This window comes from Psittacula echo, assembly GCF_963264785.1.
Source record: "Psittacula echo genome assembly, chromosome: 4".
Taxonomy (NCBI): Eukaryota; Metazoa; Chordata; class Aves; order Psittaciformes; family Psittacidae; genus Psittacula; species Psittacula echo.
This window is the reverse complement of record NC_137738.1, coordinates 38,058,877-38,081,768: the sequence shown is the minus strand read 5'-3', so window position 1 is coordinate 38,081,768 and position 22,892 is coordinate 38,058,877. Positions and strand designations below refer to the sequence as shown.

At 37.1% G+C, this 22,892-nt stretch overlaps 1 protein-coding gene across 6 annotated transcripts in view; it reads left to right on the top strand.

Moving 5' to 3' along the window:
- The window catches only part of SHPRH (SNF2 histone linker PHD RING helicase), a 50,539-nt gene that overhangs the window by 9,142 nt on the left and 18,505 nt on the right, over nt 1-22,892 (top strand). For all 6 annotated transcript variants that reach the window (XR_013956521.1, XM_080614646.1, XM_080614645.1 and 3 more), the window contains 12 exons: nt 731-836; nt 1,350-1,606; nt 1,902-2,597; nt 5,669-5,920; nt 6,721-6,799; nt 8,751-8,914; nt 9,003-9,259; nt 12,073-12,194; nt 14,884-14,972; nt 16,759-16,848; nt 19,026-19,133; nt 20,134-20,276. Coding sequence is in view for 5 of the 6 variants with exons in the window: in XM_080614646.1 (XP_080470772.1) it covers nt 731-836; nt 1,350-1,606; nt 1,902-2,597; nt 5,669-5,920; nt 6,721-6,799; nt 8,751-8,914; nt 9,003-9,259; nt 12,073-12,194; nt 14,884-14,972; nt 16,759-16,848; nt 19,026-19,133; nt 20,134-20,276 (2,363 nt within the window). In the remaining variant the exon portion in view is untranslated. The remainder of the gene's footprint in view (nt 1-730; nt 837-1,349; nt 1,607-1,901; nt 2,598-5,668; nt 5,921-6,720; nt 6,800-8,750; nt 8,915-9,002; nt 9,260-12,072; nt 12,195-14,883; nt 14,973-16,758; nt 16,849-19,025; nt 19,134-20,133; nt 20,277-22,892) is intronic.

Genomic DNA, 22,892 nt, shown 5'->3' with positions numbered 1-22,892 from the left:
AAATCAGCTTTATTCCTATTCCAGCAGACTTTCTGTATGACTCCTGGCTTGTGTAAACCAATGTCAGAGTTATTCCAAATATTTCAACTAATTGTAGGGCTCAAACAGCATCTGGAGTTTTATTGTGTTTACTGTTTGCAAAGCAACCACTTGGACAGGGCAGATAAAGTGTCAATGAATACAGCTATAAAGCAGTTAATCACAGAAATATTGGCACTGTATTTGTTCCAGCTTTGGGATTCTTTTTTTATATCCCAGTTCTTGAGTATGCATCTCCTTGAATTAAATTGCTATTGCTGAATCAGTAATAATAAATTTTTTGGCTAATCCCTAAAAAGAGAAACTGACTTGTTCTACAGCTACTAGGGTTTTTCAATCAGTATTGCTTACTTCCTTTTGTGTTTCCAGTTATGTATTAAATACACGTTTTCCTGCCTCCATCAATAACCTTGATCACTTACAGCTATGGATTCCTGCAGCTTAGTTCTGAAGTCGTGGAGGACCAAGCAGCTTGCAGGGCTTCTCTTTCTATTCTCAGTGTAGGGTGCTGAGCACCGTTTGCCAAGAAACTGGACCAAATGGGGTATCACTCTGTACACTAAAAATTAGCGCTCTCAGCACACATCTTTAGCAGGTCATGCTTTTATTTTCAGATGTGAAAAGATTAATGGAGTTCAGAATGACTGTGGGGAGACATCAGCTAATAACTATTTAATGTTGTCTGTATTAGGGTAAGCTTGTGAACTTCTTTGTTCCACCTCAACCTTTAGAAGGAAATAAAAAGAAAAAGCCAAGGGAAATGGAGCTTAAATTGAAGGAGAAAATACAATATCCCAGTAAGTATTCATGATGACTTTTTTAATACATTTCACTTTTGGCACAAGTTTTATATTGGCCACTGACTATATGAGTTCAAGGCTAATCTTCAGTTCTGCAAAATGAAATTATTGATTTGCTGAGCACTGTGATGTGGAATTGTATGCTACAAACAAGTGATCCACACCTATAAAATTACCAACTCAGAACTCTGTGCTACAGAGCTCCATGTAACTAAAAGTCATTGTAAGAGAGTTTATGCATTTAACTGAAATACACTCTTTTTACAAGCTTCAGTATGAAAACTGAGTGACTTATTTCTGTTGCTATTAAATGTTATCTTAGAATCATTGAAAAATACCGATTTTGTTGGGCTACCTTAAGTAGCTTTCCTCAAGTTGTCAGGACTGCTGCCTGTCTTTGTGCTCATCTAAAAAATGCAACAGTATTTAGAGTTCTGTTAATATGCATTTTCCAAGGTAACTTTCATTTTACCTGAACAGTAAGTTATTTTGCTTTGATTCTATATATAGGCTTACGAGTGATGATATTAGCAGCTGTAAAGGAAATGAATGTGAAGAAAGGAGCATCCATTATTGCAATCTTTAAGTACATCAGTGCTATATATAGGTATGATATACAGAGAAATAGACGGCTTCTCAAAAGAACTCTAGAAAAACTGATTGCAGAACAAGTAGTAGTGCAAGTCAAAGGACATGGTCTGGCTGGGTCTTTCAAGCTGGGAAAGAATTACAAGGAACAGAAGAGGCGAGAAAGAACCAAAGAGCAGGTAAAACATGCTGCTGTAGTTACTTCAAAGAATGTTGCAAAGGCAGATCTTTTTTCGATCAATTGCATGCTAACCTGAGTTGCATTGTCTGCATGCATTAGTTCAGTGAAACTGGCTTATTGATAAAAATGAGTAAGACTGCAGCATTTGCTTTGACATTCAGGAACAAAGAAGCAAAAATCATAAGTAGATCAAATTTGGGGCTGAAACATTAACTTCATCTGGTGTTTATATGTTCCAAAACAAACAAAGGTAAGGAGAAAGTCTGACATTCTTGGTTAATTTTACTTTGTAGATAGCAACGACTTCAGAAAGCATTCAGAAGCAGCAGCTGATTGATGCTAAAACTCAAACCAAAGAGTCAAGAAATAGTGATGTCACTTCTGAAAATGCCCTTAAAACTCCTTTACGGGTGGATATCACCATGGAAGAACATGATTATTGTACAACTAGCAAATATAACAGGAAATCTGAAGCAGATGATGGGAACTCTGTGAAAGAGAATGATGTTCAGCAGGAAGCTGTGGTCCCCAAGTCTGCTGATTTGCATGGTAACCTCCTTGTTTCCAGTGATGTGAGCAGTCATCCCAATGGTGGTGTTTCTAAAACTACAGCTGATGTCCAGCAGGAAATCCCAAAGGATCAGTCCTCACATTCCCAAGAACTTGCTGGCAATAGTGTGCAACATAACAGTTCTGTATTTCCATTTAATACCTCTGAATATCGTTTTGAATGTATCTGTGGTGAGCTTGGATTGGCTGACTATAAAGCTCGTGTGCAGTGCTTGAAGTGTCATTTATGGCAGCATGCGGAATGTGTAAATTACAAAGAGGAAAACCTGAAGATCAAGCCCTTCTACTGTCCTCATTGCCTTGTGGCAATGAAACCGGTTTCCACAGGAGCAACTCTGATAATTTCTCCAAGTTCTATTTGTCACCAGTGGGTAGATGAAATCAACAGGCATGTAAGATCATCTTCTCTTCAAGTTCTGGTAAGATTATATAGCTTCATATTCTAGCGAGCTATTTTATCAACACTTGGGGCTGTCTCTCTGACATTCTGTATCACATAAAGCTCAGAGGTTTCCTTGTCCTTTGGTGTCAGAATTCTACGTTTCTCCATATTAGATGTGTGTTTTGGCATCACACAGTGCATTGGTGTCCCAGAAAGACTGCATTTAGTTCTTCGTTTTTTCCTTGTTAGTTGGTTACTGAGAGATGGTACAGTGGACTAAGTATCTTTATCAAGTGGAAGCAAATTTTGAACAGTTGTAACCCCAGGTGATTTCCGAGAGGGAAGGCTATTTCTGTGGGGTTTTTCTCTGAAAGATTACTAAGGAATTTAGGCCTAACTATAGGTGCTTTGGAAGCGTCATCTCGGTGTACATTTACACCCAGGCAGCTCTCTGACAGTTGGTTCTCATTTCATTCCAGATGAATACAAATGTTTCAGTAGGTAACGAGTGTGCTTTTGAATTTGTATTTCTCAGGCATTATAAAACAAGTCTTCGGCCTTGGTGTTTACTGAAAATAACACCATTTCAACTTGGACATTGTCTCTGACATCTGTCATATTTATTAAGATGCTGCTCTTCTGGAGACCATGTGTTGTCCTTTTAGTTGATTTCTAATAGCTCTATCATTAAAATAAATCCAATTATATGTATGGTAACTATGGCTATATAGGTCTGGTTTTTTTGGTTTTTAATATAGCTACCACAGTATTCAAGGGTAGCCATTATCTTTTCATAATGATGCAGTCAAGTTTTGTCCTTCATATTTTTAGTAGGCAAGAATTTTGTGTAATGATAAAGTGCTTTGAGAACTGTAGATCCCTTATATTTTGAATAAAATAACAGTAGTAGTAGATTGATAAAGAGAGGAAGCTTTGTATTCAGGGATATATCTGGTACCTTCAGCTATTCTGCCTACATGCCCAATGTATAAATGAATTCTAGGTTTCCAATAAGCCATTTGTGTGAGCAGTCTAATTAGCTTTAGTGCAGCAGTTAACAAATGTGTAAAATTTGCACAGTTTTCATAGGACCCAGTCCAGGTTTTATACCAGATTTGATGAAAACTGTCAGAAATAGATTTACATGGTAACAGTAAAATAGCTTCAATAGTAAATGTCAGTACTTTAAGCTGTGCGACACCTTCAGTTCAAAGGCACTGTTTTTGTTTTCTTTTAACAGCCAACTGTAAGTCATCCAGACTTGCATAGTGCAGACATTTCAAAGAACCAGCTTCCCATTTTAACAGGCCTTGCATTGCATATGAAGGGTGTTTTTTATTCTTCCAACTGCTTACAACCTGTGGGAAATTCTAATGGTTTTATATAATAGAATAAGAAATTAAAATTTATTGATAGGTCCTGCTTTGTGGCAGGTTGTCTTTTCCTGTGGCTCTGAAAACAACCAAAACCTGGCCAAGTTATAAACCTACAGAAAATCTGTTCATAAACACTTGGAAGAGATCATTAGACTTCAGCAGCTATTTTTTGATTCTTAACAGATGCTTCATTGAGCATGCTTTTCTTTTTTATTTTTTTCTATTTCCCCTCATCCCCTTCTTTCCCTTTCGTTCCTTTGCATTGACCTGGATGCACACATGCTCCATTGTCATGTCCTGGGGCTGAAAGAAACATTTGACAGAAATACTGTTGCCATATGAACAAATGTAGAGGGAAAAGTATTATGGGAAGACAGAGTTAATTAACAGTGAAATTAACAGTGAAATCATGTGCTTGTCATCAAACAATAAAGAGAGGTGAAATCAGCTGAGGTTTCCTAAGGTCACCTTGATTTTGGTATTTTTAACTATTAGCTGTGTGAATTAAGAGGACATTAAAATTTGTGACGCTCAGAGGGACTGAAAGATGGTATGATCTTTCTTAAATGGTAAAAGTGTTTGTAGGTAGTTGCAGATAAACACTAACCAGGCTGATCCATTCTTATATAATAAATCATGAACTCATAGAATGAGAGAGGACTAGAAAGATGCTAGATATCTGAAAATGAGACTAGAATAAAGATTCTTTCTAAAAAAAGATTGGGAAATGGAATATTGTGATTAATAGTCAGATGAGTGGCAAGAAGTAGCTGATGATAAAATTGCTGAAGTAAGCAATGGGTGCCTGTAATTTTTAAGTAGATTCCTGAAATAACTTGGGAGCAAGAGAAAAAAGTTAGTATGAATTTTATGTGTATTGTACCACACAGTGTTTGAAATCTGAACATATTTTTGTATTTAAGTATATTGGGACTCAGTGTGCTGTGTTTATTTTCTTTAGATATATAATGCTATCATGAGGAATCATATAGTAAAATGTTCAGTTTATCTTATTTTTTTCTTATTTAAACTGCTGTATGTTTCTGAAAGGATCGTGCTTAAAATGACAAGTGAGATAAGAGAAATACTTCTGCTATTAGAAAAATGTCAGTGTGAAAGGTTTATAATGATATTCTCTTGGTGCGCAGGGATTGTTTCTTACTAGGGTATTCCTTCTGTCTTACGAGTCTCTGTCGAAATCATTTTTGGACTTTAAAAATTACCCAGAGTATCACTTCTGGTTTTTAAGTATTTCACTGCATACATCTGTCTTTACCTAATCATCCATGAAATTTTGGGAGCAATGGGAAGAAAGGTAATATGTCTACAGTAAAGGAGAGGGCCAGACATATAACAATGACTTAAATACTGCTGCTCCATACAATGTTGCAGAATACTTAATCTTGGAAACAATTGTTGGAACAAATAACTTGTAGAAAATGCTGAAGTCCTCTCCTTGACAGGAGAAAAAAAAATACATTTTGTGAAGGTATAAATAATCATACTTAAAAATTTTGCATCAATGTCTGTATTGTATTTATTATCTGTTACTTACATGGATTTCCCACCATGCTGCTGTAGGAATACAGGTTTTACGAAGGGTTTCATATTACATGAGCAACAGTGCTAAAAGCATGCAGGTATTAAGCTGAACTGGTATTTTAGCATTTTTATTACAGTGTCTCTTACCTTCATTTTTTGCTAATGTGTTGTTGAATACAAACCTATGTAGGTGTATCAAGGTGTGAAGAAGCATGGCTTTTTGCAGCCACACATGCTGGCCGAGCAAGAGGTGGTTATCACCACGTATGATGTCCTTCGCACTGAACTGAACTATGTGGATATACCCCACAGCAACAGTGAAGATGGGCGCCGTTTCAGGAACCAGAAGCGGTATATGGCCATTCCAAGCCCCTTAGTAGCAGTGGAGTGGTGGAGGATCTGTCTTGATGAAGCACAGATGGTTGAATGCACTACTGCAAAGGTATGACATTCCCGGTCATGCCCTTACTTATCTCAAAAAGGTTTTGACAAGTTTATTGTAAATTATAAAGTAGACTTCCTGCTCCCCCTTTTAAGTTCAGTACACTCAGATGATTTGTCCTTGTAGCCTGTTCTTTAGAAGTGACATTTTTGTTGGAGATACTTACTATTAAATGATTCTCCTTTTGGAATTCTGGCAGACTGTGAAGTATGTCCAGCTCAAAAAATGCTTAATCTATACCGACAGTTTAAAGAACTAGGTCATCATGTATATGGTGTTTGATAGTTTCAAACAAGACACTAGCCTGTTCACTGACATGGTTCAGAGGCATAGATATGTCCTTTGGGTGTAGAAGCTAAAATAATCAGCAGTCTGTCTGCAAACTCTAAGGCTGCAGTCTGCAGAGGGAGATTATTTTAATTGGTATTCATCCATTTTTTTTGCCCTTTGCCATTTTGCCTTATGACAAAAATACTACTTACATAATGGATTACAGGCTTTAATTCTTTAATTTTTTTTTTAACATACAGTTTTGTTTGCTATTTGCCTTCTGTGAATCTGTACTTGCACTTGATTACTTGGAAGTGGATATGGCTTTTCTCTGCTTTCAGTTATCTTCAAAAAGATCAATAACTTCATACACATTTTTATAATATATTATACCAATGCTGCTTATAGGTCTGCTACTCTTAGGCACTGAAAAGATGTTCAGACTTCTTAAAAATAAGGTGGTTGTGTTTTCAGTCTGTATTCTGCTCTGTTTTCGCTTCCCTACCATTACTTCTATCTTCTTCTGCTAGGCTGCTGAAATGGCACTCCGTTTAACTGGAATCAATCGCTGGTGTGTCAGTGGCACTCCTGTGCAGCGAGGATTAGAAGGTGAGGTTGTATGTAGCAGTGTCATCTGTGGGTTTTCCTTGTGCTGATAATTAGATTGTGGTTTCAAGCAGTTAAAATGTCAGCTAGACTTGCTCTGAATTCATTAGGTACTCTTGACTTGGTAAGCCATAAACCTTAAGCATGTGATAATGCCATCAATAAATGCATCAATATAAAAACTGCAGACCTGAAATCTTTTTATCTCCCTGAGTTAGACAAATACTTTGGGGAGAAGAGAACCTGTGTGTCCAACAGCTGACTCAAGTCTGTTCTTCAGTTTTCACTTAGCAGAGTGGGTAAATATTAACCCTTCTTTCTTGCAGCTAAAGATAGTCTGCTGTGGTTATAGAACTCTTCTAACTGTCAAATACAGCAAGCAGGCTGTATTTGCTTTTTGCAAAGCCCTGTATGAACTACTGTGGGCTTCAACTGCCATGAATATAAATTCTAAAAATCGTTCTAAAGCTTTATGAAGCTGTCTTAAGTCCTTATGTAAGGAATTAATGAATTGAGATGTGGGGAGTAGGGGGTTGTATGTTAGCAGCTGTCATTTATCTTGTCTTTTTTGTGAGTTTCTGTGAGTCTCAGTTTCTGTAGACAGGCTTCAGACAGAGACAAAAAAGAAATGTAACTAACTTCTTTATCTCGCTATGTTCTTTGATGGATTTAGGAATATGTGGTACACATTGAGGCAATGAGTTTGAAAGCAGATAAATCAGTGTATCCATTTGTGTACATTTGTGAACTAATATTCAGATACCAAACTATAATAAAAGCCAATATTGTAGATGAATTCAATATGGAATTGTGGATTAAATTTATAAATGCACATAACAGTACTGAGAAGTGAGAATACATAGTTAATAAAGCAAAAACTATAGAAGGAAGTGATTGATTTGACAGTCATAATTAACTTTTTCAAGTCCTTATGTGTGATAGTGTTGATTTAATACATAACTGAAATATATTGTCCATAATACATGTTGGCAAGGTGCTCAGGCTATACATGGGGATGAAAACTGCTGGCTGATTTGAATTTGTGCTGCTGCTGCTGTAATAAAGTGGGCTAAGACCTTTGGGTAAACAATTGCATCATGCATAGAAATGATTCCCAGGATTTTTTTTCCCCTTGTCTAGGATGTATTTGGTTAATGTCTTACGGCTTTCAGCTGACTACCAGAATTACGATAAAGCTAACAGAATGGAGAATGTAGCCATAAAATCTTTAAGAACTATCCATAAGATACCATTATCTATTTCTGTTTCTGCATTGTCCACATGCAGCATTTAAATGTGTGCTTCAGTATCTTTCCAGTAAGATTTAGATAAAAGCTTAAAGTCAGTATGTCCTTATATTTCATCCCCAAAATTGATGAGTTTCTGAACTGGGCAGAATGAGCAAGCTGTATTCTCTCATCAAGTAAGAAAACAATAAAAGTTGGGTTTGCTAATTTCTTATGCATTAATAGAAAAGTGAGTCTTCTGAATTCCAGCACCTTTTAGGATGGTGGGCAACTGACAGTTGGTGCACAGCAGGCTGTGGAGTAATGATTCCAAGCAATATTGTTTTAGAAAAACCTGGCAAACTTGGTTAACCATATGCGGTCATGTCATTTCTACCTCTCACCTCTGCTCTGAATACATTTAAATTCATTGCTCTATTTTGCTAAACTTGAAATTAGGGAAGTGTCTCACAAATAGTTACATTCCAGCAAGTTCTATGAAAATCTAACAGCTAGCTAAAGGAGAGAATCACTACCTTTCCCAATCCAGTCTTCTGCCTTAAATTAGCTGTTTTGGTGAGGGAATGACTGGAAAACACGTGGAAAAGCTATCAGCCAGAATGTAGTTGCTTTTTGCCTAGTAACCTTTGTATAAATTTTTTTGGGGAGGCGTATTGTGAAGTATTAAAACATAAATATTGTACTAAACCACTTTATTTTCTTGGCAGATCTGTATGGATTAGTCCTTTTTCTTGGAATTGATCCTTACTGGGTCAAACATTGGTGGGACCGACTTTTGTATCGACCTTATTGTAGGAAAAATCCCCAGCCTCTCTACAGTCTAATTGCCAAGATAATGTGGAGATCAGCAAAGAAGGATGTGATTGACCAAGTAAATTAGACTTTTTGGTTTTACAATTCCTGAACAACATTTGTAATAGCTTTATTTGCAAATTATTGATTTTCTTTTTGAATTGCAGATTCAAATCCCCCCTCAGACAGAAAATGTACATTGGCTTCACTTTTCTCCTGTCGAGAGACACTTCTATCATCGCCAGCATGAGGTGTGCTGCCAGGATGCATTGGCAAAACTCAGGAAGATTTCAGACTGGACTCTTAAGCTTAGTAGCCTAGATAGAAGGACTGTGACTTCTATTCTGTACCCTTTGCTGCGGCTGAGGCAGGCCTGCTGTCATCCACAAGCTGTTCGGGGAGAGTTCTTACCATTACAGAAAAGGTGAATTTCTGTCACTTCTTAAATGGCTTTCTTTACACAAAGGAAAGCCCTGGTTGTCCGCAGCTGTGCAAGATCTTGTACGGTTCTCAAACAAGCCTAATTTTAAGCTTTTTTAATGTGCAACCATGGCATACCAAGGTATGTGACCTCAGAAGCTGAATAGGATGCAGAGGGTAGTTAGTATAATTCTTGTGATAAACATGGTACTGAAAGGCAGTTGTTTGTGCAGTTACGCATTAATCTTACGATGCTTATGGATGTTGCAGGTGACAGATTGAGTGCGAAACAAACCAGATTCTTTTTCAGTTTTAAATAAGCCCACTGATTTTCTTTTGTCTCTTACGAAACTCATGCTCATAAATGAGAAAAAACAGCAAAATGAATGAACAGAATGGGATAATTTCTTTATTTCAAAGAAAATGTTAATGTGAGGCTGCAGAATTTGTAAATGTAGATCCAAACTTGAAAGCTGTTCAAATGTAGGGGGTTTTGCCATTTCTCCTCCCTTTCCCCCCTTTTTGTGCATGCTTTGAAGATCATTTTCCTCAGAAGTGCCCTGCAAAAACCAGTTGGTCTCAGTCTTCCTTAGACCAAAAGTATGTTGCTAGAAGTCTAGTAGCAAAATGTAGCTACTACTTTTCCATTCAATATGGGGGGTTGTGAAAGAACAGGCTGTTTCCATACCAGACTCTCACCTTGTTTCTTTTTTAAGCTACATGTGGGGAAGAACTTGAACTTCTAACACTGCTGATGTTATTTATAGTGTTTCCTGGTCTTGTACATCCATTCTATTCAGTCTCTTGCTGTCCTTTTATGAAGTTTTGTGTCCTACTCCTTCCCCTTTCTCATACAGGGCACTACTTAGTAATGCCTAAGCAGCTGTAATAGACTTTGCCCTTTTTCAGCAGGGGCCAATTTGTTGTAGCATTTTCTGTCTAACAGTCTGCTAGTGTGGAAGCAAGGACTCAAACATGGAGAAATCAATATTCCCACCAGCCTATAAAAGATTGCTTGCATTAAAATGAGCAAGTGGAGTAAAACCGAAATGTGTAAACTGGGCCGAGTATGCTGGGGACAGCTTAGAACTGTGTTGATTTTGGTGGAATGGTTGTGGAGAGACAGCTGCATAGTAACTGTGGTGGAAAAACTATCAATGAAAATGAATTCTTTCTTTAAATTGTATGTACAAAGCAAAGTCATTTCCCAGTGCCACTTAGATACCTTTTTTTTTTTTTGTGAACCAAACTTGACTTCAGCAGTGAACATTCCCAGAGCAGAGAGGTTTGTCTCCTGCCTTTGGTTATGTGTAGGAGAATAATGAAGCAAGGAACTTTGATGAATAAGAAAAATTTAAGGAAACAATGAAGTTGATGCTGGAGCACATGGATAAGACAAACTGGCCTGAAACAAGAAAGCTGAGTTTGGTGTATATTCTCTGTTAGATGACTGGTTTTGATTTGGGTGGAGTATTTTTTCATCTCTGTCATGAAAGCAGTAAATAAGAACATATACTCAGCAAAAACATAGGCCTCAAAAGGGAGATTTCTAGGCTTCCCTAGTTAGAGCAAAAAACGCTTCTTTTTTGTCTTAATTGGCAGTCTCAGGCTATGTATCAAATTGCATACTTTATATGTACATCCTTTTGATTTTATAGTTTTTCTTGAAACTGCTGATGGTTTTGAAAATGAAGGATAAGTATTAATGGTAAAATTATCAGAGTACGAGCAGTGTGTGCTATGTGTATTTGCCAACACCTGCACAACCCAGCTAATTATAAATAGTGACTATATTGATTTAGAGCCTGCTCTAGTTTAGTGCTGTAGGGTAAATTCAAAGAACAGTTTCTGCAAATGAAACAGGGTTGCAAGGGGGTAAAATAAAAGTCTAGTCAAGGATACTCTTCCCACATAGCTTGGGCTGAGACTGCACAGAGGTTATGTCACCTCTTGCTCTACTCCACAGCATTAAATGACAAATAATAATTTCTTCTCCTGAAGGTGAATGAGGCTGAGGAGCAGAGTTTTGGGGGGAGGATTAGTGTCTGATCTCACAGCAGCAATTGATCACTGAAACAGCTTCAGGGCAGCTGTTGTAGACTGTTGTTGCAGTTTACTCTCCTGTCTGTTCACATCAGTCTTATTTCTGCCTGGATTGTTTGTCCTTTGGCCTTACTCCGAGCTATCCTTCATGCCTCTTCCTTTCTTCTTTTTCATCTCTGTTCTTGCTTCTCCCTCTTATCTCTCCATTTCCTGTTTTTTTATGTTAAACTAATTCTTTTCTGACTGAATTCCTCTCATGAATTACAAATATTACAAACAAATGTAGAAAAGGAAGTTTATTATTACTAATCTTCACTATTCTCATTTCACACATTTTCCTCTTTCCCTTGACACCTCGTGAGTTTTGCATGTTTAGATTGGTTGTAGGGGGAAGAAATGTAGTCTCTCATAGCTGTTTTAATTTTAACAGCTTGTAGCAATATGAGGTCTATTTTTGCTTGGTTTCCAGTTTGCCGCTGTAACAGAGCAAAATATTTTCCCTGTGAAGGATTGTTTTAGTTAATTTTCCTCTTGCTTTTATTTCTTTCTATTTTTAGGAGATGTCAACCTCTTTTTCATGCTCAAGTTAGGCTAAAGCTCTAGCTGGAAGAAAAGCTGACAACTAGGGTTTTTTAATGAGTAAATACATCTTGAATGAACATTTGCACAGTATGTTGGATGTGTGTAACAGTTTCGTGCTGCACAACATGACAGTTTTACTCTTCTAGGCTTGTGGTTTTGTTTCACATTTGAGCCATTTGGTCTCCATTTCAGCACCATGACCATGGAGGAACTGTTAACATCTCTGCAGAAAAAATGTCGAACAGAGTGTGAGGAAGCTCACCGACAGTTGGTGTGTGCTCTGAATGGCTTAGCTGGTATCCATATCATTAAAGGTAAGACTGGATGGCTGTAGCATACACTTTACCTCTTTTAGTTTGCTGATTATGGTTTAGATGCCACCATGTAAAAGCAATGGCTTTTCTGAATTCAGGGGAAAAGCCATATTGAAATCTTGGGAAACTAGAGAGGCTTGGAACAGTGTTCATAACAAGATACTCATTCTAGAGGGAGAAAAGGTGTTTTGTGCATTTTCTTGATGTCTCAGAGTATTTCTGGCTTTTTTGGTTTATATTCCTTCTTAATTCTACCATCTATGTGTACTGGGAGGATAAAAAGTTATACTTGTGTAATTATATTTAACCTGGTTTTGTTTATCAGTAATGCTTTCTGGGCGTTCTTTGTGCCCTCTGCTATGCAAACTGCTACACTGATTGTGGAATCTCATTGCTGCTGCCTGCTATATAGCTCTGTCAGTGTAGATTTTGACTGAATTGGGAGGGGAAAAAAGCTTTGAATAGGAAACAAAAATAATTACATGCATCTTGAATGTCCCACTAAACAAAATAATAATAAATTAAAATTACTTAGCCATGAATGTGAAAAAAATGCCTCCTTGCCAAGTAATAAGTCTTCTAAAGTTGACAGGCTGCTTGAATTTCTCCAGCTCATGTTGAAGTCTTCTTTCAAAGAGGAGATTTGCCTCTTCCATTACTTGTCTTACAGAAATACTATGTTTAGATTCTCTAGTCTGTAGTTAGTAGGTTTAAAATGTTGTTTGTTATTATTGCAGGATGGAGATCAAGTTTTTCAGCCAGAATTAAGTCCTTAAAAAGATCTCTGCACAGATTAAATACTTCTAAAATATGCTAGTACAAAAAAATAAGTTTGGCTTTTTTTTTTGAAAAGCATATTGATGAAATTTGCATCTGGTGAGGAGCAAAAGCAGGACTGAGGCAGTTACTGGTTTGTAACTTCCCTCTCCCTTACCGCCAGCATTACTGTTAAACTCAGTCACCTTTATCAGCAAGGAAGAAGTGCACTTTGTATATAAGAAAAGCCATTAATTTATTGTTACTGTGATTGAAATCTTACAGGTATAGTTGCTATTATCCAGATCTAATTGTTACAGAAAAAAGAATAATAATCACAGTTGTTTCTAAATGCTTGTCCTGCTTTTATGCTTACACTTTCTACTGCGCTTTGGAGTCCTGAGGTCAATGGTTTCATACTGGTGGTGGCAGTGCTATGGCTAGTTGTCACCACCTGGAATTCTCAGGAGGCGTAAGATTTTTCATGTTGGCAGTTTCTTTTTTCTTATTCAAAGATCCAATTTGGGTCATTTTTATGTTTGCTAGCACACTTTTTACACCTTTCTCTGTCTTCATTGGACTGCAGCTTCACTTTAACATCAAATTTAGTGTACATGATGCCTTTTATGAATGTTACATACTATTTCTTTGTTCTCTTTGTTGCCCCTAAAACCAGTTTTGTCCAGCTCTCTGCATTTCTTTGACTGTGGGTGAGTTGTTTATAGCCATGGCTTCTGTATTCACTGCCAAGCCTGTGTACCATCTCTTAGCATTCCATGGCTGTACTCTACACTTCATCCTATGTCTTTACTTTTCAAGGTCTCTGCTATTGTTACTAGGCCTGTATTTCTCTACACTACATCATTGTTTAAGTTGTAAATATCCCATTCTACATGACATAACTGCTTATTATTGCTTTCTATATAAAACTGTGGTTGTACTACACAAAGACAAATGTTAAAATAAAAAGAAAAATAATTATACTGGTGAATTAGACACCTAATGAATTAGAAGAACTGCTGTCACAGCTAAGCCAAGGGAAAGGTCCAGGCAGGTTAAAAGAAACTCAGACGAGGTCTGACAAGCCTCAACTTGAACCCTTTCAAATTCAGGATAGCTTTTGGCCTGTTACTAGTAATGGCAATAACATTTTGCAGGACTACAACCTTAAAACTAGCAACAGTTTCAATATAAGAAATCTTGTTGAAAATAGGGTTGTTACAGATATGTAAGATGTTCTTTCTTTGTTATCTGTCTTCATGCATTTCATGTCCCTGTACTTCCCCATGGTCTTCTGAGCCTATTACTGGCTAAGTACATTTCTGTCAGTTGAGCAAAGAAAATAAAAATAATTTATTTTTTTTACTGCTTTTCCATATGCAACTTCAATTTTTTATTGCTGCTTTTTGTTATATAATCTATTTTCTGAGAAGTGATTGTGGTGTTAGCAGCTTACATCAGTAGTTACGCTCCCTGCGTGTGTTTAATCATTTTTACCTTTCTGAAGTGTGACATAACTTTCATTGTTTTCACTGGAAGAGTGAATTATGTATTTGCAGTGTGAATTCAGTAATGCATCACTGCGGTGAGTTGTAGATGATTTTATTATTTTTTTAGTTCAACATGTGAGGTTTCTTTGACTTATGCAACTGTGAATACATATTTTAAGATCAAGATCTTGCAGTCACAAAAGATACCTAATTTGGAAACTGCTTTAGTCTTTGTAAAATATAATACTCTGTCTTTTACCAGGTTTTGGGGGAGGGCGGGGGAGGAGCAGAATGAAAAGGGAAGATTTGCTTAAAGTCAAGCAGATTTTATATAGCCTCTCTGAAAGCATCTTAGTATGTTACAAGTGATGGCCAGTCGTGGTTGCTTGTATATTAAAACCCAACACAATACGTGTATGTTTTCTGTTCCTCTTTTAATTCAGGAGAATATGCATTGGCTGCAGAGCTGTATAGAGAAGTGTTACGATCATCTGAAGAGCACAAAGAAAAGCTCAAAACAGATTCCTTGCAAGTGAGTGAGCATTCAAATGTAAAAATAAAGCAACTAGTAGTTAAGAACTGGAATACTTCAGATTTAGTTTAACAGGTCAGTCTTTTCTTCCTCCCAGTGGTGTGCTGAATGACTCCTTCAGCCTGCTGTCATTGTCACAATCTTTAGATCAGAATCTGTTTAGTGACCTCCCTGTTTCCTTTTTTTTTTTTTTTTTTTTTTTTTAAATCTACTCGAATTCTAAGAACTTCTGCTTGTGAGTGTTCATGATATTCCAAAAGCAGTGTATGATCTCCACCTGCTGTTCTGCAATAAACTCAACAAGCTGAATTCCTAGACTTCTGTATGTGGCTGTGACTGCTCACATTAATGGTATTGGTTTACATCCAGCAAACACCGGATGCTGGGCTTGCATTGAGAATGATAAATTTGCCAAATGATAGAGAATAATAAAATTGTTATACTGCAGAAGATGTCCTCTGACAGGGAATTAAAACATGAGAAAGAATCAAAAAGAATTTTCAGGTAATAATATTAATGCATTTTTAATACTATATTAAAAATATAAATATATTTACCTGGTAAAAAAGCAACGGTTCTCTGAGTAACATCTTTATATTTCTTCAAGAAATAGCAGTTCTAAATTGACCAAAATTCTCTGAAGCATAACAAGATACCCAAAATGTTAATGATGGATAAATAATAAGTGACCAGTTGTCTATTTCTTTACTTTGCTTGCTTCACTAAGCAAGTTATTGTTTGATTATCCTGCATGTGGTCATCTGCTGGCTCCATTGTGCTTCTTTGTTCCTTCCTGCTCCTTTGTGACTTCCCAGAGGCATTTTCACTTAGCGTAGTCATATCAGCATAAACCTGTTAAACTGCTTAAAACAGGATTGTTAATTAAGCTGCTTAACTGGCTTATGCAATCCAATAAAACTTTTTTTCCCCCTCAAAATGTACACTATGTTTGTGTAATAAAGCTCAGCTTCTGATGAGTACATCCCAGTTGTGTAGGCTTAGCTCTTTAAGACAATGACAATTCACTGCTGGCCAGTGCTCTTTAGTGGCTGAGATAGTGACAGGACAAAGGTGAAGTGAATCTAGAAAGTCAGAAGGTTTATGATAGTGGTGGTTGTTAGTATGATTTTGTGGGACATGTTCAGGCAGCATAATATTAGGCATCTGGTTTGGGATATATAGGGGGAACATAGGGAACAGGAATAAAATTAGCTTACTTTAACAGTTGAGTTTATTTTCCCAAAAAAAGAAATAAAGGTCACGTTTTATTCAGTCATCTTTTATTTCAGGTAAGTGAAGAATATGGAAATTGAACCCTTGGAAGCTGTTTTCTTCCTTATACTTTATTTTGCTTTAGATAGGCTAAATGAATGGTCTCCTTATAATGTACTCTAAGATAAATAATTTGTTTTCCATAGCAGCAAAGGGGTGTTTTAATTAGAAGGGTGAGTATGGAATGGACAGAAGCATAGAATCATAGAGTGGTTAGGGTTGGAAGGGACCTTAAAGATCATCTGATGATTTATGTCAAACTTGCATCCTGATTTACTTTTGAGGTGTTGAATAAGAATTTTTTAATGTTTCATTTTCTACCTCAGTAAAATGAGGAAAAAAATGTTTATTTTCTTTGTTAATCTGGATTTATCTTACAGAGGGGAAAAAAACCAACTGATTTTAAATTAATACTATTCTTTTGCTATATGCTTTCACTGCTGTTTAAGCTTTTCCTGTTGAAGATGTTGCAATGTATTTTTTCATAATTTCTGTTAAATTTGTATCTATTTAGAGACTTCATTCTACGCACAATTTGATGGAATTGTTGGCAAAGCACCCAGGAATTCCTCCAACTTTGCGTGATAGCCGACTTGCAGAAGAGGTAAACGTTACACATTTTTATATAGATACATTTTGAAGGTCACCTTTTAATATTTTTTTTTATGCTTCAATATTTTATCTAACTAAAAAAAAAAATTAAAATGGCTTTCAGGTTAACTTACATACATTTCCTTTCAGGTTAGTAAAATCCAGAGTTGTTTAGTGTTGAAGATGAGAGCTTAAATGTACAGTGAAATGCTGCTGTTCTCTCATCACCAAATGTTGGTGATCTCTTGTTATGTTTTGAGTGTTTCATAGAAGTCTTAATAAATTTTATCTCTGAAAAGTGATTTCCCCACCCCGCAATGTTCTTGTTGAAATAACTTAGATAAATGTTAATGATAGACAATACATCATCCTGAATTCTTAGGAGTCCTTTATTTTCTCACATTTATTTCCTCATTTTAACTGCACGTAGTCAGTCCTCTTTAGGTGAAGTTTATTTTTCTTGGATAGGTGCCTTCCATTCCAAAATGCTTCCCCATCTCCTAGTAAATATAAGCTACTACTGCCTATTGCACCTTCTCAGTCATGCCTTGAAGCTGTTTTTCTACCTCTCTTTTTGGTCCTGTGTGTGGTACTGATAATATCTTCTTTGAAACCTTCTTCAGAAGATCCTGTTTTGCAGTGTTCTTTATCATATAAAGTTTGCCAGTAGCATCTGTCCAGACTCTTGCTGTACTACTTATACGGTACTCACATGGTCTACAGCAACTGGTTTACCCTCCACTCCTGTACTGCCTAAACGTCTAGAAAGGTTGACAATTTTTGGCCAGATGAACAAGTCACTGTGTGTTACTTCCTCTGTGCATAAGCCTGCTAACTATATCCTTAATTTTGACTAGGGAAATACCTGGTAAAATAGCTGGGATCACTGTTCTCAAGTGGTTACTTGTAGTGGACATATAGACTCCACATTGTTGTTATGGCATCATTTTGGTCGAAAGGTATCTTGGCAAGTCCCTAGCTGAATGTCCTGGGTTCAGCAGCAGCAGTCAGTTTTTCTTCTTCTTAGTAGCTGGTGCAGCGCTGTGGTTTTGACTTTCGGCCTGGGAAAAATATTGATAAAGCTGATGTTTTCAGTTACTGGTCAGAATGTTTATCCTGACCAAGGACTTTGTGAGTCTCATGCTCTGCCAGGGAGGAGGAGAAGCCGGGAGGAAGCAGGGACAGGACACCTGACCCAAACTAGCCAAAGAGGTATTCCATACCACAGCACGTCATGCCCAGGGATGTAGAACTGAGAGTTCCTGGAAGGGCTAGATGACTGCAGGGTGGGGGTGAGGTACCAGTTGGTGAGCGGTTGTATTCTCTTCCTTGTTATTTCCTTTATCATTATTACTATTAGTGGTAGCAGTAGTGATTTGTGTTATACCTTAGTTATTAAACTGTTCTTATCTCAACCCCTGGGAGTTGCATTCTTTTGATTCTCCTCCCTGTCCCTCCAGAAGCAGAGGGAAGAAAGGTGGGGGGGGAAGTGGACTGCGTGGTTCTGATTTACTTCCTGGGCTTAAACCACGACACTGAACCTCCCCTTCAGAGCAGGGTCAGCATTGATTTCTGACCAGGCAGTTCAGAGCTTTGTCCAACTGGGAGGTTAAAACTTCCAAGGAAAGATATTTCGCAATTTATCTGAGCAACCTGTTCCAATACTTCATAATCCTCATAGTTGAAATAAAATTCACATACAACCTCCCATTCTAACTTATAGCCATTATCCATCGTTCGTTCGCCACGTACTTCAGTAAGGTGATGCCTGGCTCCTGATTCTTGGTGATTTCCTTCTGGCTGCTGGAAGGCTGCTATTATGTACCCTCTTAAGCCTCTCTCCTCCAAGCTGGACAAGCTCAGTTCTTTCAGCCTCTCCAGTTATGTGGTGATGATCAGTATCTGTCTTATTATTTGGATATGTTGTGATATTTTATCATTTTAATGCAAATTCTATGCATAGGTAGCATTTTTCTGTTTTAATTTGCCTTTATAGAAATACTGTCCAGTTTTCCATTGTCAAATAACTAGTAATTTTGCAATACTACCTTCTCCTGATATTATAAAGAGGAGGTAGCATGTAGGTAGCTAACCATTTTAAAATAATATTGTAGCTGCGGAGTTTTTGCATTTTCAATTATTCCTCATAAATATGATTTGTGCATAATTTAGGCTCTCATTTCCATACAGGCAGAACAACTTCGACAGCATTATATGAGTAAATCCAATGCAGAAGTTGCAGAAGCCCATCAGGCCTTACAGCCAGTTTTTCAGACCATTCGGGAGCTCCAGAGAAAGGCAGGTACCTCTTAAGTATTTAGACTCTGAATTCTGAGATTTATTTTTTTATATATCTATTATTTTCATCTGTTTATCCAGAATACCAGCTGGTTTTTATCTCTTAACAGTTCTTTGAAGGCCTGTTTAGAACATGACTTTGTCAGTGTGCTTGCATGCACACACCCAACCCCTAAACCATGTTCTGTGTTCCCCGTGTAAAGAGGCACATAGTACTTTATGAGCAGATGGTTAAAAACAGAAGCACATCGTGGGATGATTCTAGTACAGTTTAAGACCATGCTTGATTTTTATATTAACTGTGCTTCACCTGTAAATAACTTGCAGATTTTGGGCTTGAATAATTTCTGTGGCGTATTAGGTAGTATTTCAGTTGCTTTCAAAGCAACTGTCCTTTGACTTGCATTTAGTCGTTGTGCTAAGGCTTAATTGTGTTTAGGCAATGTGACAATTCAGGTTCCAAGGAAAGGTGCAATTCCTGAATGAACTGGTGAACACCTGAGTGGAAATGCTGCTTCTCACTTGTCTAAAGAAATGGGGGCAGATGGCACATGAGGAAGTACACTTCTGCATTTTCTTTCACCTTTGAAAATTATAAGGTCACTTCTGTGTTGCTTTATTAATCTCACAGAAAGCTTGCTTTCCCTGATTAAAAGATCCTTTTGTCTCTTCTTGAGAGAGAGAGAGAGAGATGGAAAGAGGAAAGTTTTTGATTACAGTATCTCTATGTGGCCATTCTGTGTAGATGGTCTTGGTGAATCTGACTCTACTAAAGCAATTTTGAAGGTGCAGCAGTAGAAAATGTAGAATATTTCTTAATCATGTATTCACTTAAACAGGAGAAGAAATATTTTTTTAAGCATACTCTCATCTTCCACTTTCCATGAAATTTACCGGTTTTTGTTTGAGTGTGACCTGAGGAGCAGTATAAACCTCTGCTGAAATGAGTAAAATAGTTGTTGTTGAATGTTGATGGATAAATCTGTTCTTTTATGTACAGATACATTCAGGTTCTCCTTGGTGGTTGGATGTCATCCACACAGCAATACAGTATGCCATCGATGAGGAGCTTGTTCAGCGTGTGCAAAATGAAATAACATGCAACTACAAACAGCAGATTAATAAACTCTCCATGGCAGACAAGTAAGAGAATAGCTAAAATAGACTAATGAATACAGTTAAGTCTGCTTAAGTCCTGTTATCAGTTTATGCTAACAGTTGCAATTAAATAGCAAGCATTTTTGCTTCAAAGCATCTGGGCTGCAATGAAGTTTCAAAAACAGTCTTCCAAAAAATGTAGCTAGATTGAAGTCTTGGAAAGAAAAGCAGAATTACAGTTTTCTCTTAGACAAGTATTCTTTTAAATGTTCCTTTGTATTACCTAATGTGGTTTTAGTCTTCTGTACTCATACATCTGCTGAGCAAGAAAGATTCCAAGTTGATTGCGTTAAAATTGAGTAACCTCTAAAAGAAACTGCCTTGCTTAAATGGAAAGTAGACAGACAATATCAGAAAATCCTTATGTAGCACCGTAAAATAGCATAAATGCTTCTCTGAGGAAAGAATTTTGGCTTGGTTTTGTTAAGAGACAGCAATACCACTTTTGTGTGCTATTAAAGAATAATGAATTGGAAGGTACATCTGGAGGTCACTTAAACCATTCCCCATCTTATAGATCCAGGCCCATGCTCAGATTAAGCCCAATCAGGTTGTACAGGAATTTGTCCTGTTAAGTTTAGGGTATCTCCAAGGAGGGAGATTACATTTCGTAGCCTCTAGGTGAAACCTGTTCCACTATTTGACCTATTTGGTGGAAAAAAGAATTAAAAATCCTTCTATTTAGTTAATATTTCCTATGTTGCATTTTACTGCCTCTTGTCCTTCCATCACATGCCTTTGGGAAAAGTTTGGCTCGGTCTTCTCTGTACCTTCCAGTTAGATAGATGTAGAAAGCAATAAGGTCTCCCCTGAGCAATCTGATTTTAAGGCTGAATAAATCCTTTTCTCCCACCCTTCTCTTGTTTCTTCTGTGCTCTAGCTCCGTAAGTTCATCACAGAAAAGGGAGACATAGAAGAAGAGTGCTCTCACAGTTCAACTTCAGACAGTTTTCTCAGATACATGAACAATCCTTATGCTTTTAAATAAAATCTTTCTAAATCATGTTTTAGTTATATATATGTATATATATAAATTTATTGAAATGCACATATGTATGTATATCTAATGTGTATATAAAATGTTGATGTGTGCAGAAATTTAGATACTTAAAATACGCACAGATTTTAATTAAATACATAAAGATGTGTACTCCACTGAGACTACTCTGTTATCACGATCCCAAATTATGCTGAGAAGAAAGAAGGAAATTCTCTCTGTTAAAATGGATATTGGGGGCCATCCAGCTGGAAAGTAGCTTTGCTTGGGGTTCTGGAGAATGCCAAGTTGACCAACAGCCATCTATTTGTCCTTGTGGCAAAGAAGGTTTATGGTATCCTGGACTGCATTAGACAAAATATTGCCAGCAGGTTGAGGGGAGTAATCCTTTCTGTCTACTCAGTGCTGTGAGTCCACACCTGGAGTACTCTGCCCAGTCCTGGGCTTTCCAGTACAAGAGAAACAAGGACATACTGGAGAGAGCCCAACAAAGAGCCAAGACGATGATGAAAGGACTGAAGCATCACTCATGCCAAGAGAGGCTGAGAGAGCTGGGACTATTCAGTGGTTCAGGGGGATCTTCTCAAAGCTATCTGTAACTCAACTGTTTCTTTTATAAAATAAGGATAAAACCTACTTCCCACTTAATTTGTTCTGGCATGTGCAATTAAAAAGTTAAAAACCAGTGTCTTGTGAAGTACTACTGGTCAGTGGTGAAAGCAAAAAATTCTAATCTGCAGTTGAGTGTTAGAGATGGTTAATCCAGGGTATGGTGTGGGAGATTTTTATAAATCTGGAATATTTGGCAAATGGTAGTATTAACAACAGACTTATGAATGAAATTTACATGTATTTTCAGGCCACCTGGTTAGGCAAACTTGTTTATTTTAAAATACATGTTGCTTGAGCAGGTCATATTAAATGCCACACTTTAGTAGTGTTGTTAAACCTGTGCTTTTCTTTCCACACTTCACAAAAGGGATGTTTTGGACTTAAGTTTCCATGCTGAGTAAAACCACATTCTTGTAATATACTTTCTTGTACATGAATGCATGAATGACCTTATATGAATGGTGCACTCTCAGCAAGGTACCTGTGCCCACAGGAAGAATACAATATGGGAAGTGCTTAACTGGTGCTCATGTTCTTACTCCAGTCATGACAGTCAGTAAAGTTTTAGGAAAATGGTTCACTGTTATGTCCACTTAATAATTTTAACTTTGAAAGCTAACTTGCAAAATGCAGTATATTTTTTGTGAGCAGTGCATGTATCTGCCACGAATTGCATAGGTGCATTAAAATTGAGTTTGGTAGCCAATGGATGCAAATAAGGATATGAGTATGCACAGTTGTTTACCTTTAGTGGATTTGTGTTGTGGACCAGAGTGTTGCAGGCTTGCGTTGACTGCTAATATTCAGTTGTATGTCTCAAATCTTGGAAGGAGTCTTTCTATTCTGCAGATATCAGGCATCATCTAAGGGGATTCAAATAAATGATTCTGACAGCATTAGTAGTAATAAGAGTTTGCTTATGATATGAAATTTTATTTTTTATTTTTAGCTATTTCCGTTCTACTTCAAAATACTGAATGAAGTTTGGATTC